This window comes from Fusarium vanettenii, assembly GCF_000151355.1.
Source record: "Fusarium vanettenii 77-13-4 chromosome 9 genomic scaffold NECHAsca_27_chr9_1_0, whole genome shotgun sequence".
Taxonomy (NCBI): domain Eukaryota; kingdom Fungi; phylum Ascomycota; class Sordariomycetes; order Hypocreales; family Nectriaceae; genus Fusarium; species Fusarium vanettenii.
In genome coordinates, this window is record NW_003315858.1 from 407,977 (window position 1) to 424,780 (window position 16,804).

Genomic DNA, 16,804 nt, shown 5'->3' on the forward strand with positions numbered 1-16,804 from the left:
CGTTGGATTGGAGCCTTCGTTCCAGGGTCGCGGAGTCGGAGGTTGCATTGTCTTTAGCCTCCACCCCGAAGATTGTCGGGGTCCGAAAGTCGATGCCGAAAAGACGACACCAGAATCTTTTGACGTTGACATTTGCATCACGGTCACTCCACAATGGCATGGGATTGATGAAGGTGATAGTGTTGAGCTGAAGATATATAATGGGGGATGCCGTGAGGAGATGATGAATATATAGACAATACAACAAACATCAACATCAACATCAACATCAACCAACATGTCTATAACTCCCAAGAACGTCTCCTTCTCCTCCCGCGGCCTCAAGCTCGCCGCTCACCTCTACCTCCCTCCTTCCGACGCCCCCAACCGCAATGGAGCCGCTATCGTCATCTGTCACCCCTGGACTTCCATCAAGGAACAATCACCCGCCAACTACGCCCGCGTCCTCGCACCCGCCGGCTTCATCTGTCTGACCTACGATGCCGCTTACCAAGGTGAATCAGAAGGAGAGCCTCGCGATCTTGAGGATCCGTATCAAAGGGTTGAGGAGATCAAGTGTGCGGTTACGTATCTCGTGAGCCTTGAGGAGGTTAACAACGACAAGATTGGAGTTGTCGGTATTTGTGCTTCTGGTGGTTATGCACCTTTTGCAGCACAGACAGATCTCCGCATCAAAGCCTGCGCAACAGTAGTAGCTGTATGTTCTGGTGCAATGGCTCGTCGAGGCCTTGCCAAGGACTCTTCCAACATGGATGTCCTGCACTCTCAGCTGCAAGCCGCAGCCTCGGACCGCAACAGCGACATTACAGGCGAAAAGGTAGACATTGTCCACATGCTGCCGGAAAAGTACGAGGATCTACCAGATGACTATCCCGAGTCGTTCCGTGATCTGGCGAGTTTCTATCGCACGCCTAGAGGATATCACAAGCGAGCGACAAACACGTGCATTCCCCGAAGTTGGGATATCATGGGCAACTTTGACGCGTTTGCGTTTATCGAGATGATCAGTCCAAGGCCTTTGTTGATGATTACTGGCACAAAGGCTGCGAGCAAGTGGTATAGTGAGGATGCGGTTGCAAAGGCCAAGGAGCCGAAGGAGCTGGTTGTGCTTGAGGGGATGACGCATGCGGATTTGTATGACAAGGTTGATGAGGCGGGAAAGAAATTGAATGAGTTTTTCGGAAAGAGTCTTTAGGGGTAGTTCATACTAGTTGTAAGAGAAGTTCAATAAGTGCTTTGACGTCTCACTAGTGGTTGAGATCACGACGGGTGAAGGTCAGGGGTACACACATCGGCTCATGTATGTCCTTAGCCGCACAGGAGCCAAGGGGTAGTTGGGAGAGTCCGTGATTGGGCGGTGACAACTCGGGTATAACTGGGGAGCCGTTGAGATCGGTTTGCTTGGGAGGGGTGTAGAGGGTGTAGATATCATGACGAGTGAAGGATCGTGGGTGACAACTTGGGGGTGTGCATTAGGGGTCGTGCTCGAGGGAACCATGTTGTTATGGCAACTTGAAGCATGTGAACATCATATCAGTTCTCTACGTTGCATTCATGTATTTAGATATCACAGTAAGCACCTATGAAAGACAGAATGGAGTACACAAGTGCGTCTTCCAATTAACAGTCTACAGCAAGCATGCTACACACACTTGATGCTATTAACTACATTGTGCTAGCTTCAGCAGCCGCTTTAGTTGACATGAGCCAACTCTTGCTTCTGAGAAACCTCCTCGGCTCGCCTCTCGAGATCCTGACCGGCGGCGAACCTGGCCTTGTCCATGGAGGGAACGAACAGAGGGGCCTCGGTGAAGAGGTAGCGCATCTCCTCCAGGGGTCGGTGGGCGGTCTCGGGGAGGACGGCCCAGAAGAAGATGGCGTTGGTAAAGTTGCAGACCTGGTTTGTCAGTATACATGTCAAGATGGTGTTTTGGTGAGGGACTTACAATGAAGACAATGTACCATCTCCAGCCAATGCCGTCCTTCTCGTCGAGAGCGACGGAAGTAGTCTGGCCAATCATGGTGTTGAAAGCAAACGACATCATGGTAGCGATAGACACACCCTTAGCACGAGTCTTCATATCAAAGATCTCGGCGGGGATAATCCATGACAAGGGACCACATGTTGCGCTGAAGGAAAAGTTGTAGATCCAGGTGATAACAATGAAACCCCAGCCAGCAGCACCGCCACCTCCCTCGGAACCAGGGGGGAACTTGGCGAGGAGGATGGTGGCGATGATAAAGGTGACACCGTTGAAGGCGTTACCTCCGATCAGGGGCCAGCGACGACCAGTGTTGTCGATGAGAAGCATGCAAGTGAACTGGGCGACCAGAGCGATAACGGAAGAGATCATCTGGTAGCGGAGAGTCTCGTCACCGGAAATACCAATCTTGGCAAAGATCTTGACAGAGTAGTACTGAATGCAAGAGACACCAGTCATCTGAACGGAAGCCTGCAGAGCAACAGCGAGGAAGAGACGACGGAAGCAAGACTTGTCGGTAAAGAGCTCGAGGTAGCTCTTGGCGGCGGCCTCGTGCTCGACGGCGAGGCGCTCCTGAATCTGCTCAAACTCGGCGCGAACCCAAGGGTCGTCGACGTTGCCCTGGGAGTGCAGACGGGCGAGGGTCTGGAGACCCTCCTCGACGTGACCCTTGTCGATGAGCCATCGGGGGGACTCGGGGAAGAAGAGAATCAGGGCGGCGAGGATGACGGCGGGAAGACACTGCAGACCAAGGGCGATACGCCACTGGCGAGAGTCGTGATCCTCGAAGCCAACGTATGTGCCTGAGTGTGTTAGTTGGTGTACAGTGAGGCTGAGTTATGGGACTTACCGTAGCCGACAGCTGAAGCGATGAGAGCACCAACACCAAGCATAAATTGTTGAAGGGCAGTAACTCTTCCACGGATATCAGGATGGCAAAGCTCTCCCTGGTAGACGGGAACGATCATGACAAGGAAGCCAACACTAGGCATGTTAGTCAAGAACCGCATCTGTGTGGTCTAAAACTTACCCAACACCAGCGAGACATCGTCCAGAGTACAGATAGTCGATATGCGAGGCACCAGTCTGAAGACCACCACCGAGGATAAAGATGAGAGCACCAATCAGGATAGTGTACTTGCGGCCAAACTTGTCACCAGCGGCACCAGCAAACATGGCACCGAAAAAGGCACCTCCAGTAAAGACGGACACGACAGCGCCACTATAACAGTCAGTATAAACATGGACACACATGACTGGTGTACTCACATCTTGTTTGCGTCGTTACCAAACTGACGGATAAAGTTGCCAGAGGCAATCACCTCGGCAACAACACCCAAGTCATAACCATAGAGCAGAGAGCCCAGCGAGGCAAAGACGGACACTGCAAACTGATACCACTTTGGAGGGAGAGCCATGATGGAGATCTTGGATTGGTTCAGTGGGTTGACTGGAGAATCACAAAAAAAAGAAGAGGCGATCAACGGCTCTATTTAAACACATTCAAGGTCGTAACCCACGGGGTTAAAGGATCCCGACACAACGGAAGAACGGGGGACATGGGGAGACAAGGTCTCATCACACACACCCTCTGGCGCGACGACGGCACGAGAGCCCCGAACCTTTGCAATCTTGTCAAGATGCTCATCATCAACAACAGGCAATTCATCCCTCTGTTTTCCCCGCATGGGCCTTGTGTCTTTCTTTATGCGGGTCCCCCGGAGTGACTACCGTCTTTGGGATCGTCCAATGTGGGTTGAACAGGGCCAGGTCTGCTTAGTGCGCTGTGGAGAAGAGAGCGGAATGACAAGAGCCTCGGTGAGATCCCTTGTGACCTGGACTAGACTCATCTTCTCCTGTTAGCTGACTTGCTCTACAAGCGCTCAACTGACAGTGGCCGGAACTTGTCCCGACCAGTTGATGAGGCTTGGCTCTAGCAACAATGCCGGAACCGTGACATGGGAACTCGACGGGACTGGTGGAGTTTTCTCCCTGCTAGCCTCCGGCGTAGTAATTACTTCCCCCGGCCGAGAAGAGAGAAGAAAAGCTCACGCCACCATGTGGTTGGACCGGGGCCCCAGCCTGTCTCGTGTTGTTGCGGGGGGTTAGACTAAGTGCCAGCTATGCCGATCGAAACCTAGAATGATCATGGTGAAGCGCTCCAATCGCTGGGGCTCGCGTCAAGCGCACGAACCGGACGAGAGAGACGCGGTGAGGAGGTCTTCCCCCTCTTCCCCCCCAGTTGAATCACCGAGTGAAGCGGTGGAGACTGCACACACGATAATGATAATGTGTCTGGCGTGAGATTTCGAGTTGCATAAATTGAGTGTCTCTCGTGACTGAGCATTAAAGAATCTAGAATCGTCAACATCGCAAGTGTGTGTGTGCATGTTGGAGAATCCCCGTTTGCTTGGCCCTTTTTTTGTGTATGTCTTGCATCTTGTGTGATCTACCACAGTAAACAGTCATGGCTACCTTTACTCGCATCTCGGACGATGAACGTCCAACCATTACCGTCGACCCAAAGGCAGTAATCTCCAAGATTGAAGACAACATCTATGGAGGATTCACAGAGTAAGCACAACCCCCAAATCTTTTCTAGGGTTGTATTGACGTGCCGCGCGCCCAGACACATGGGCCGCTGCATCTACGGCGGCATCTACGACCCGGGAAACCCCCTGTCCGACGCCAACGGCTTCCGCACAGATGTCATTGAGGCTATGAAGGAGCTCAACGTTCCGGTTGTGCGGTATCCCGGTGGTAACTTTGTTGCTACCTACCACTGGCTTGATGGTGTTGGACCCAAGGAGAAGCGACCTGCCAGGTGAGTTTGCACTTTGATCGTCAATTTGGGAGAGAATCTAATCTAGTGTAGACCTGAGCTGGCTTGGATCGGCACTGAGAGCAATGAATTTGGAACCGATGAGTTTCTCAAGTGGTGTGAGGTTGTTGGCACCGAGCCTTACTTTTGCCTCAACTTTGGAACCGGTAAGGATACTCTTGACAATGAGAGATACACATACTAACATTTCACAGGAACTCTTGATGAAGGTTAGTGGATGCCAGACATCTCAAGCACTGTCACTAACATATAAAGCCCTCGGATGGGTCGAGTACTGCAACTCTGACCGAAACAGCTACTACGCCAACCTCCGTCGTCAAAACGGCCGTGAAAAGCCCTACAACGTAAATCCCCCAAATCTTTACTCCATCTCACAAACTCACAACTCCATCAGGTCAAGTACTGGGCTCTTGGAAACGAGATGTGGGGTCCCTGGCAAGTCGGCCAAATGACAAAGGAAGACTACGCAAAGCAGGCCTACCAGTGGGCCAAGGCCATCAAGCTTCTCGACCCCAACGTTGAACTCATCCTCTGTGGTGAGACTGGTTACAGCACTTGGGACTCTTACGTCGTCAAGGAGTGCATCAAGTTTGATCTCCACGGTCTGGGTGGTAGCACTACGGCTAGCTTGATCGACATGCACAGTATTCATGTGTATACTGCTAGCTCTGATCACTACAAGAACGCTACTGGTATGTTTGACGATTAGGTTGAAAAGGTAAATACTGACGAGTGCAGCCCCCCGATCTGCCGAGAGGGCTATTGAGATTACGGCTGGTCTTATTGATCTCGCCCGTATCGAGAACAATGTTCCTCCTTCAGTTCGACGACAAAAGATTTGCTTCGACGAGTGGAACGTTTGGGATCCCGTTCGCGCTCCTGGAGAAGAGGGTGCTGAAGAAAAGTAAGTAAACCTTGACTCTCTCTCATCAACAATACTAACATCTCAGGTACAACCTCTCCGATGCCCTTGCCGTTAGTGTCTGGCTCAACGTCTTCATCCGTCAATCCAAGCACATGGGCATGGCCAACATTGCCCAATCCGTCAACGTCATCTCACCCCTCATGACGACCAAGGACGGCATCCTCAAGCAGTCAACCTGGTGGCCTCTTCTCCTCTACAGCAAGTACATGCGTGGTTCCACCATTGCCGTCAACGTCCGCTCCGGCGAGTACGCAGGTGATACCCAGCCCGCCTGGATTCGCGGAGCCATTGAGACGCCTTGGTTGGATGTTTCTGCTGCTCTTGACAAGGATGGTATCGTCAACTTGGCTGTTGTCAACATCCACGAGGAAAAGGACTATGAGACTGAGCTCAAGGGTCTTGTCAGTGGAGATGTTGAGGTGCACACCGTGAGCGGCGCAGACGTCAAGGTTGTCAACACAGCCGAGAAGGAAGAAGTCGGCATCAAGGAGACCAAGTGGGATGGCAAGGGAACCTTTACCTTTCCCAAGCACTCCCTCACTCTTCTCCGCTGGAAGCTGTAAAGCGAATGTTGCTCTGGATGCTCGAGAACACGCACACCTGAGCAGAGTTATCGCGGCCGGCATCCAAGCAACTTGGGGCGGTGGCGTAGTTGGGAGCGCGTCAGACTGAAGCTACAACTTCAATCAACATTCATATGAATTATCTGAAGGTCACCGGTTCGATCCCGGTTCACCCCATGAGGTTCTTAAGGACTCTTCTTTTTGCACTTGGTGGGTCTTTTTGGTGGGCTTGGTATGGGGGCATTGTTGGATACCTATAGAGATATTGATAGATAGACCAAGTAATGACGTATATGAATTAGAGTCATGAAGTGTCTTGGCCTCATATTGTGCTATGCTATGATCTGTGTTTATCATGTCATGTTCTGTCCTGTCTGTCATTGTGTCGAGTATCCCTCATCACAGCATTTTGCCCTTATTATTCTCCACCTCGCTTATCCCCACTAATCCTTCTTTTCACCATTCACCTCTGACTTGGGTGTATCCTCACTGGCCTTTGGTACGTCTTCAATAGCCTTGAGCTCCTTTGCCTTGGCAGCGGCTTTATCCTGGGCAGCTCGCTCCTCTACCCATCCCTCGACAGCCTCGACAGCCCCATGAGGATCATCCTGGTGCGTGAGGAGGAACCCCTGAAGAGCCGCAGGGCTAAACGTCAACTCAGGAACCTTTGTTCCAAACTCTACAGCCAAAGAGTTCAAGTCTTCCGTCTCTTTCAGTGACATTCTCATCTCCTCCTCCGCCTCTTCAGCCTTGTCCTCATACATTTGGGTAAACAGCTGCGTAGCCATGTGAGAAGTCGCCAAGCCAAAATTAACCGAGAAATCAACTCTTCCTGGACGCAGGAGAGCTGGGTCAATGTTTTCAGTGTGGTTCGACGTCATTACGAGAACTCGGCCCTCCTGTGCTCCGACACCGTCGATGACGTTGAGAAGCCCCGAGAGGGAGACGGGCTCCCGCTCCCGAACGCGCTTTGGCCCAGCAGGGGTTTTGGACTCGACCGAAATAACCTCTCGCTTGTGGGTGAGGTTTGTCGCGTCAATGTCCTCGAGAAGAACAAGACAGGTACGGGGCAGATCCCGGAACAGAGTCGCGAGAGTATCCTCGGAGAGAAGCGGCGAGTTGAGGCTGATCATGTAAATATCCAGACCCATTATCCCAGCAGCCGCAAGAGTCAGACTCGTCTTGCCGGTGCCAGGGGGTCCAGAGAAGAGGTACCCCCGTCGGTAGGGAATGCCCCTGGTGGCGTACCATCGCTTCGTCCGGGGATCCAGGTACCGCTGGAGATCCTTGATGAGGCCTTCCTTGATGGACTCATCGAGTGCGATTGTAGACATGGGCCTCGTTGCCTTGGACATGTACTTGGACCAGGCGAGGTCGTCACCGTAGACCTTGACTGCGCGGTAGATGCTGGTGCGTCCTCTTTGCTGTTGCAGGTGCTCCATGCGGGCGTTGTAGATGAGCCTCTTGAGCACTGTCGCATCTGTTCCAAGACACGAGATGACAATCTTTTCAATATGCCGGCCAAAAGGCTGAGTGTTGTTCTCTTCCAAAGATCTGGTAAAAGTCAAGAAACGGCCTCCGTAACGAAGAAAGTGTGTCCCCATGGCGGGCGTCCAATGCAACGGTCGAGCATTGTAAAGGGAGATGTTGGATCTCAAATCAGCGAGATTGTTGCTAGCAGGCTCAGCCAAGTCGGGATCACCGCCGTCCTCATCATCATCCTCCGAGTTGATGCTGCTGCTCGCAAGCAGACGGTGGTTGTTCTTGGACAAGCTATGAGCTGCAACCCAGCGCATGACATAGGTGTAAATCTCATCGCTCGCACTAATCTCAACAGACGAGATGAGTCGAGTCTTGAAAACGCCCTTGACAGCATCGTAGATGTACGGCGCGACAAACATCAAAAAGGTGGCATTGCGGACTGATGTGAAACCAGGGAATAGAGCATCCAGAGCGGCCAGCGCTGACCCCTGGCCGAGGATACTTCCAGCTGTGGGTGGGGATTCCATTTGGTGCGATGTAGGTGTCTGAGGTTGCGATGCATGGAAAGAAGTTTAGAAGACCAAAGGGCAGTTATATATTCGTTTCAATGGTATGTTCATAGCCTTCGCTGCCTATCGTCTCACCTGCATCGCCATGTCCAGCTGGGGTTGTCAGAGGGTGGGGATATCAGCGACAGAATACAGCAGGCAACCTCTAACCTGTTAAACACTCACTATTTCTGTCAACTCTGGGCTGTGCAGTATCCAACCTATCAGACACTCACATGTTCCTGTCCCCTTTTGGCTGCGCAAGAGACTAAATCCTTCATGACGTGCGTGCATTAGAGACGCGAGGCTCACCAAGCCATAGAGGGTCCAAAATACCTGCCGATCCATCCGTGCAGAATGAAACCCCAGGTACCCGTGACTTTGAAACTGGATACATGAAGCCAAAAGAGGCAACCTGCCAGAGGCACCGCCTTGCTGCCTTAGCTTGACGTACCCACTCAGAAGTTCGTTCTCGTTCAGTATCCTTGCAGCCCTACAAGTTGCCTTGTTGAGAGAATATGGCTGAGGCGAACCATTTTGTATGGATGGAGGCTTGGATCCCTGTCTTTGGAGGCTGTTCAATGCATATACGCAGATACGAAGCTTGCCACAGTGGGATCACGATTTGTTACAGGACAGGTTGGGGATGCCGGCTACCCTATATTGCCAAGAGATCGGCAGAACTGGAACAATATGTCGCGACTCAATGCCGTCCAAGACTTGATAACTCATTATTTGAACCGTGAATTGTTACTTCTTCTCATTGAAAACGTGTAGCCGAATGTCATAATCTCGGTTGGCATGCCGCAGTCGGTTGAGTACGGATCGGCACTTGTTTGATGCTATCACGACCCTGGCTCAGTTGCCTTTTTACCCACCCGGTTTCAACTATGATCAGCTGCGAAAGCTAATTATTCCTATAGCCAACGATAGCATTGTGATTGACCCATAGTAGCCGCTGCTGCCTAGACGAAAAAGGCGGTCATGCTATCATTTGACCCATCCTCCAACATTGACTGAATACGCTCTTGTTAGCGGGGTTCTGTCGTGTATCCTCACCCGTAGCGGCAATTGAATCCTTTTTGGGCAACATAACAAGGAGCAATGCTTCAGCACCTATTCCTTACTTCAACTCTACACTTTAGGTGTGCTTGAACCTATCTAGAACACCAAGACCAAGCACTCTACCAGCAGCTCATAGCCATGGACCTCTAAGTATGTCTCGGCCGGTTGTGGAACCCTCCCGCCGACAACCGTTGACGAGTGGCTTCTTGGCCGTCAAATTATTGGTGATGGTGTCCGTCACCAACGTCTAGCTCGACGCCACCCGGGAATTAAGAGCAAGACTTTAAAAGCAAAAGATGGGAGGAATTGGAGAGAGTCATGTTGTCACCTTTCCAGTTTTCGACATTGAGATGTCTTTCAGGACCATCGCCGGCTCTGCTGTCGCTTTGGCTGCTGTCCGTGTTGATGCGCATGTTTGCTGACCAGGGTCATCATCTGTCGCGCCATCTTCCTGAATATTGACCAAGAGCACAGCTATTCTGGGCATCTCCTTCAACAGCCACCCTCTCAATCAGCGAGGAGTCAATAGCTTCCACCATGACAAAAGCTACAGATTCTACCACAACCTCGATCACCAGCTCATTAATAGACGAGTCAACACCAGCTTTCATCACCGCCAAGGTCACCACCACAACCTCCATCATCGTCTCAACAGCCGAAGAGCCAACATCCTCAACCGTCTCGCCGCGTGCCCGACCCAAGGCATACTTTGCGAAATATCCAGCTCCGTGACACCGAGACCCAGTATCAGGTTCACCACCTTCCAGGGCCCATCGTCGAGGACTGCAAGGCGGATTGCGTCGCGGCCGCAGACTGCGCCTTCGGTTTCATGAATATGGGATCTACAATCTGCGCCCTGTACAAGGTCCCCAGCGGACCGGCCGGCTTCGTGAGGTCTGAGGCTGGTCCCTATGTTGGCTACGATCGTGGGTTCTTCATCTGCTTAGGTCTGGCCCGATTATCGGGCTAGGAACTTGCAAGGATATGGCATTGAAGCATGCGAACCGCGTTTATAAGTGCCCGGGTTGAGGACTTCAGAGTTGCGCTTGTTTGAGCTGTGATACTGAGGCGTGTGTCCGCATTGAGCTTCCGCGCGACTCGTACTGATGAGGGATGTGAGGTGATATCCGGCATGATGGTGGACTTTGCGGATGGCTTATCAGATAAGCTCCTCCAGATGTTCTGCCATACCGAGACAGCCTCCGGCCTGGGCCTTCATTTGTATACACAAACTTGTGAGAAAATAATTCCCCATAGATAATGAACATGGAGCAATGATACTGAGGTCAATTGAACTTCATCTTGCGAGCTCACCATCATGTGATGCTCAAAATGGATCAGTAATGAGGGTGGAAATGACCTCAGCAAATTAACAAAACAACTGCCAAGCTTCTTCAAGATAATGTCATCATTTATCAGGCCGCCAGCCCTACTTCCCTCATGACATCCTCAAACAGGCGCCCATCTTTGTCGTGGCAACCCAAACGCCCGGCTCGGCAGATGACGTCCTTGCAAAGACGATGGCGCAAACGGTAGGCAGAAACAAGGCTCCTCCAAAAACGTCAATGTCTCACAAAGAAAATGATACTATACAAAGAAACTCACCTTACAGTTTAAAGACAAACAGGCTTAGAAACTTGTTCACCTGCTTGCTTCTCGTCTACCTGAAACGCCCCGTCTGCTTCACTACACGCTTTGCCGCTGTCAACAGCAACAAACCCCGGCCTGTGACCCCTCCTCGGCGCTTGTCAACCAAGATGGAGAGCTTCTGAGTGGACAGGTACCTGTGCCGCAAACTGTTGCGGTAGGGGTACTTGACTGCCTCTCTTCCAATCGTGGATCAGCGTCGCTCTCAAAATAGACGAGCTAGTCTGTTTCGAGAGTCGCCAATGTGTTTAAACGCGCGCCTGGAAGGGCTGGCCAATTGGATAACCACGGGACCCCCACAAGTGAACTCTGGTCTCTTCAACACCAAGACATTGCATCTTTCTTGTTATCGTTCCCCTCTTCTTGAGCAGACCGTTTCTTCTTCGCCTAGAACGGTGTTGGGCGGCAAACTCACACAAATCTGTCGGCGAACTTTAAAAAAGAAGATGCTCTGAATAGATCTGCAGGGGTTGTTTCGTTTCATCTTTTTCACATCATACCCTTGCTACAGCTTGCTGCTTGTGCTTCTCGGCAACGATGATGCGCATTCTCACAAAAATACCCATGTTGTTTCTGCACAAGATACACTTCCCGTTCAGTTCGTGCAAGCCTTTTTGGCGATCCCCGCGGCGTAAATCTAACTCTGTGGTCCTTTTTTCGTCTCTTCTGGCTCCACGTTTGAACTTTGGCACACCACTTCTATCCCTGTAGCCCCCGTTTCATTTCCCCAGGCGCCCGATTGACTGTCAGTCCGCCACATCAGAGTTGGCGACCCATGCTGGATTGTAATGAACCGCTCTCGAACCTGCAAATCGGCTGGCTGTCGAGATCTAGAGCCTCTCTCTTAGTTGTCCTGTCAACATGTTCACTAATGTACATGCCATCTGAACTAGACATGGCCAGACTGGCAGACAGAGTTGTCTCTTTCTCTGGTCTTCAACACCCCGCTTAAACCTCTGGCGCTTGCTCAAACCCTTTCGTGCTACGGATGAATCCATATTCCAGATCCGCTCTCCCCATCCTCAGCAGATTCACCCTAGCCGCCCTGTCAAACTTCCCCCCTCCTACCCCCCTCCACCCTCCTAACCGCCGAGCTCCAAACAGCCGCCGCCATGTCCCGACCAATATCCGTGACCTATTCATAGCATACTCTTAGCTCTAGACACAAGTGTGCCGTTTCATTGCCATCTGTCGTCCCTCTTTGCCCTTGTTTCACTCAACCTTGTCAGAGCCGCCCAGGGCTAGATTGGGTACATGGTATCTTTTGCCTCAGCTTTTGCGGGCGAACGATCCACTCTGCGATGTCGTCGCGGGGGTGCTTAAAGCTTGCCTCATATCCGGCCTTCTCATGGCCTCTTTCTCCTCTCTCCTCAGACAACCTTTCCTTCGCTATACAGCATCATTCCTATTTTTTCTCCTTTCCTTTCCGTTCTTGGTTCATTCTCCTTTGGTCGATATTCCATCTGTCACTTTCATCATCTGGGCTTCAAAAGATTTCCTATTATTTCCTTGACTCTCTGATACGAAACCCAATCGTTGATTTCCTTTTGGCATCTCAATCTTTTCATTTCGGCCGATTTACACACCTGAACCTCCGGGCCATCTTCTTCAAGACCGGACCAAGCAGACCCAGGCCGGTTGACCCAGGCCTTACCCTCTCTCTTACGCTTAATCCGTAATCTCTTGTTACAACTGGATCCTTCATCTATCGGATCCTCTTCTCTTCTACCTATCTCTACATTTCTTTCTTCCTTTTCTTCATCATGCCGAAACACACTCGCGCTCCCAGCAACCCCCAGAACCGCTACAACCCTGGTCTTCCTGTTTCTCTTGCTCCTTCTCCTCTGTATAACCAGCACCGGATGACCATGCCATCCACATACTACAACATCCCCACTACTGCCACCTCCTCTATGGCCCTTCAGACCCAAGCCCAGCAGCCCACCTACGAGACCTACGCGAGCACAGCGCCGACTGTGTCGGTGCCCCCTCCGGTGCAGCACCGAGCGAGCTCGGGAGCATGGACTCCTCAGGATGATCAGCAGCTGCTCACGGCTCGGATGCAAGGCCTCAACTGGGGTCAGATCCAGGCCAACTACTTTCCCACAAAGACCCCTAACGCTTGCCGCAAGCGCCACGAGCGATTGATGGAGCGCAAGGGCGCTGATGACTGGGATAACCTGAAGCTCCAACGGCTGGCCAAGGAGTACATGGCCATGAGGAAGGAGATTTGGAGTGGACTCGCCGCTCGAACAGGCGAGAAGTGGAATGTTGTTGAGGCCAAGGTTAGTAGCCAGTGTCTTTGTTCTTACAATACTAACATTCTCTAGTGCATGTCTAATGGCCTCAAGAATCTTCAAAGCGCCGCCCGCGCCGCTGCTCGCCGCGACCGTCTCGAGTCCGGCGCTCTCTCAGGGTATGACGACGACAGCGGCATCTCCGGCATGGGCCTGACACCCGTTGACGAACTAGACGCATCCTATAGCAGCCCCGAGACAACCTCGTCGGTCGTGCACTCGGTGCCCGCCTCGGCCGCCACCTCGTTCCACCAGCTGCAGTCGCAGGCCCAGATGGCGGCGCTCGGCAACGCCCAGTACGGCATGGCAGCCGCAGCCGCCGCCGCTTACGGAGGCGGCTACGGGGGACACGGGTACTCGTCGAGCGTGAGCTCCAATGCCAGCGCCGGCCATGGGTATGCAGCTCATGCTGGGAATGGGCATAATCAGGGTAACAGCCCTCAGCAATACTTGACGACACAACGACCCCAGAGCTCAGATATGGGCATTGGGAATCTCATCAATCGACCACGAGCCAATGTCTAATGACCCTCATCATGGCTCTCCCCTTCTCCTTACTCTCTTTCTCACTCCCACTTTCACCCAACACATCTTCATCTACCTCTCTCTCTCTCACAAACAAACCCCACCTGTCGCCGTCCATTCTTTTCTTTATCTGTTTCCAGCATTCATCATGTTGGCGGTTCCAGTCCTTTTTACTGCATGGCGGACAGCGGCACGGGCGAGTTTTTGGTGTTTCTGGCGCTTCCTGGGACAAACTATAACGACGATCACGCACGACTGGGTTTTCTTGTCTACTTGTTTTTCTGTGTGTGTGCGCGCTTGGCGTTGGATATTTTCTGCATTAATGTTTTCTGTTTACTCTTGTGTGTGCATTTGCTTTCAAAAACGGTGGTTCGAAAGAGGAGGGACACGGGGAATGCTTACGTTTTCCTTTGTACAACTAGAGATAGAGATACCATGGCACGGAGCATGTCGGCTGATCTAGCAGCGCCTTGTCTTTACTGTTTATTGAGACATGCGATATCGGGAATACAAGCTTTTTCTGCGTTCAACTGGGTTTGAATATGGTATTGTGACTGCTTTGAGCTACTATGGATACTGCATGACTGAGGCACTGAGATTGATCAACATCAATTGGTCTATAGTTCCCGGGGCATCCTAGCCTGATACTCTACAGACTAATGTCTTGAAATGGTATTAACATAGTAGTCTACAGTGATGCATGATATGATGAGTAGTGTGCAAGAGACGGCATCACAAGAACCACGACTACAGCCCATGACATATACCTCATTCCTACCATCACTCATACAATTGTTGTTACATCCATTTACTCGTCCATCCTACATCACCGAGTGGGCTTCTCACTCTGTAACCTGCTGCCCGTGCTCTCCACGGCCATGCTCACCATCTCATCCAACTCTTCCTCTTCCCACTCACCGTCATCCTCGCCGAAAATGCTCCTCCATACCCTACTCCACATGCCCTTCTTGTGCAGCAGAGCAAGGATCATGACACCTGGAAGATGCCACACACTGGCCCAGAAGAGACCCCGAGCGCTGCCCTTATGACCCTCGTACTTCCAGAAGCGCACGGCCTCTCGCACGAGCCAGGCATTGATGGGAAGACTGGTAACGGCAAAAGACCACTCTGTGACTCCCGCAGCGCAGAGCGATATGCAGAGGGGAATAAAGACGATACTGTATCGTAGAGCGACACGCCCATTTCGAGCTGGGTTTGTCCATGCCAGCATGCGAAGTCCAGCATTTTTGTACTCCTCACGGATGGGCCAGCTCAAGGCCATAAAGTGGGGGAACTGCCATGCAAAGAGCAAGCCTGCCATGACCCAACCACCAATGGACGAGCCGTCATTAGCAAATAGAAGCTCCCTCCAGGAGCCATCCTTGGTAGCAGTCTCGCCAGCAGCCGCAGCCCAACCCATCAGAGGAGGAATGCCTCCAACAACGGCACCGACCCAGGTGTTGAAAGCTGTGACTGCCTTGAGAGGTGTATACATGCCGGCATAAATGACGATATTGGCAAAACCGAGTCCGGACACAGTGGGGTTAACACCAACATACAGGGCACCCGTTCCAATGATACCAGACAGGACTCCGAAAATAATGGCGCTTCGCTTCGAAATGAGGCCTCGGACAAGTGGACGGTTGCGAGTTCGGGTCATCTTGGCATCGGTCTTGGGCTCGTACAACATGTTAAAGGTATTCGCGCTAGCGGAGCAAAGAGCTGTGCCGGTCGTGAGGAATAATAATGTGAGCGGGCTCAGACTCGGAGTCTCGGTGGTACTCGGGGAGAGCATCTCGGGGACGGGATATAGCGCATATGTAGCCATTGCGGTAAGAACAACGAGAATCGTCAATCGGGGTTTCGAGAGAGAGAGAAATGTAGAAATGTGCCGTCGGAGCGAGTCGGTGGGGTGTGAAGCGGCATGGCTTGTAAGAAGAGACGAGGCATCTGGAGGAAGAGGGGTTTCTCCCCGAGCGGCGGCAGCAGCGGCAGCTTTTTCGCGGCGTTCAGCTTGTCGTCGTCGATGAGGAGCAAGCTCCGGTTCGGATTGGGAGGAATTGGAGGGATTTGAGGTAGTTGACGATACTGTCGAATCGGGTGTTACGGATGCCGAGGCAGAGGTAGAGTAGATGCCATTGGCACGGCGGAGGATGACGAAATCGAGGCAATTGGATCGGTCAAAGAGCCTGTTGGATAGAAAAAACGGCGCACACTTGGACGAGGTGGAAGCGACCATCCTAGGCGCAGGAAAGGCGGCGGCGGCAGACATCCATCGTCGCGATGGGCCGGTCCTCGGAGCCTTGAGGAGCAGGGACTGGAGCTCCGCGGCGGGGAAGAGGCATCGTGGTGGTCGCATGATCGCCGGGCGATGGGTTCATGGCCGTGGTCGACGAGACTCAATCCATAACCGACTCGCGGAGCCGAAGAGGTTCGTGTGAGTAGAGTAAGCTGGTCGTGGATTGGATGGATGGTTCGACTCTGATGGCAGATTTCTTGGTGGGTTGACCCAATCAGGAAGTGTCTGGGGAAAAGGGAAGTGAAACGTGACTAGTCACGTGGGTGCCCGCACTTGCTCTCGGACGCCCCCACGTTGTTGTCTCTTTCACGCCCTGCACACCATCTTCTTATCGTGGTGTTTCTCTGCAGCTTGATTCCGGCTAAATGCAATGATTGCAGGAAAGGACCCATCTTGCCGTCTCACAGCTGCAGCAGCTGCCATCGGCAAGTGCCGGGGTGGTTCTCCAGAGATGTTGATCGTGGCCCAGGTTGAGTGGTTCTCTGGGTCTCAAGACACAACCTCCATACCACGACCCACGCATTCCACCACATGATCGACCCTCTGGGTTGACATTGGCGAAGGACACTAGCGGAGCTTCGAAAAGCGGAAGCCTAGAATGGGTCTGGAAGAGCTTTCTCGCACATCAA

At 52.2% G+C, this 16,804-nt stretch overlaps 6 protein-coding genes across 6 annotated transcripts; 3 read left to right on the forward strand and 3 right to left on the reverse strand.

Annotated features, from left to right (window-relative positions):
* Positions 1 to 277: 277 nt before the first annotated feature.
* Positions 278 to 1,195, forward strand: NECHADRAFT_84464 (uncharacterized protein; the record flags this gene model as incomplete). The annotated part of the gene is made up of 1 exon (XM_003043705.1): positions 278 to 1,195. The coding sequence occupies one exon, from the start codon at positions 278 to 280 to the stop codon at positions 1,193 to 1,195; it is 918 nt and encodes a 305-aa protein (XP_003043751.1).
* Positions 1,196 to 1,693: 498 nt separating this feature from the next.
* On the reverse strand, positions 1,694 to 3,400 carry NECHADRAFT_95992 (uncharacterized protein; the record flags this gene model as incomplete). The annotated part of the gene is made up of 5 exons (XM_003043837.1): positions 1,694 to 1,897; positions 1,947 to 2,785; positions 2,833 to 2,966; positions 3,013 to 3,204; positions 3,252 to 3,400. 5 exons carry the CDS (start codon positions 3,398 to 3,400, stop codon positions 1,694 to 1,696), a joined length of 1,518 nt encoding a protein of 505 aa, XP_003043883.1.
* Positions 3,401 to 4,449: 1,049 nt separating this feature from the next.
* On the forward strand, positions 4,450 to 6,312 carry NECHADRAFT_106349 (glycoside hydrolase family 51; the record flags this gene model as incomplete). The annotated part of the gene is made up of 7 exons (XM_003043706.1): positions 4,450 to 4,556; positions 4,612 to 4,806; positions 4,858 to 4,970; positions 5,080 to 5,168; positions 5,219 to 5,516; positions 5,563 to 5,728; positions 5,775 to 6,312. The coding sequence occupies 7 exons, from the start codon at positions 4,450 to 4,452 to the stop codon at positions 6,310 to 6,312; spliced, it is 1,506 nt and encodes a 501-aa protein (XP_003043752.1).
* Positions 6,313 to 6,560: 248 nt separating this feature from the next.
* Positions 6,561 to 8,396, reverse strand: NECHADRAFT_63271 (uncharacterized protein). Its single transcript, XM_003043838.1, has one exon. The coding sequence runs from the start codon at positions 8,319 to 8,321 to the stop codon at positions 6,756 to 6,758; it is 1,566 nt and encodes a 521-aa protein (XP_003043884.1). The 5' UTR covers positions 8,322 to 8,396; the 3' UTR covers positions 6,561 to 6,755.
* Positions 8,397 to 12,817: 4,421 nt separating this feature from the next.
* NECHADRAFT_84468 (uncharacterized protein) lies at positions 12,818 to 13,876 on the forward strand (the record flags this gene model as incomplete). The annotated part of the gene is made up of 2 exons (XM_003043707.1): positions 12,818 to 13,339; positions 13,385 to 13,876. 2 exons carry the CDS (start codon positions 12,818 to 12,820, stop codon positions 13,874 to 13,876), a joined length of 1,014 nt encoding a protein of 337 aa, XP_003043753.1.
* A 758-nt stretch (positions 13,877 to 14,634) lies between these two features.
* On the reverse strand, positions 14,635 to 16,235 carry NECHADRAFT_71542 (uncharacterized protein; the record flags this gene model as incomplete). Its single annotated transcript, XM_003043839.1, has 1 exon — positions 14,635 to 16,235. The coding sequence occupies one exon, from the start codon at positions 16,233 to 16,235 to the stop codon at positions 14,703 to 14,705; it is 1,533 nt and encodes a 510-aa protein (XP_003043885.1). The 3' UTR covers positions 14,635 to 14,702.
* Between the last annotated feature and the right edge of the window lie 569 nt (positions 16,236 to 16,804).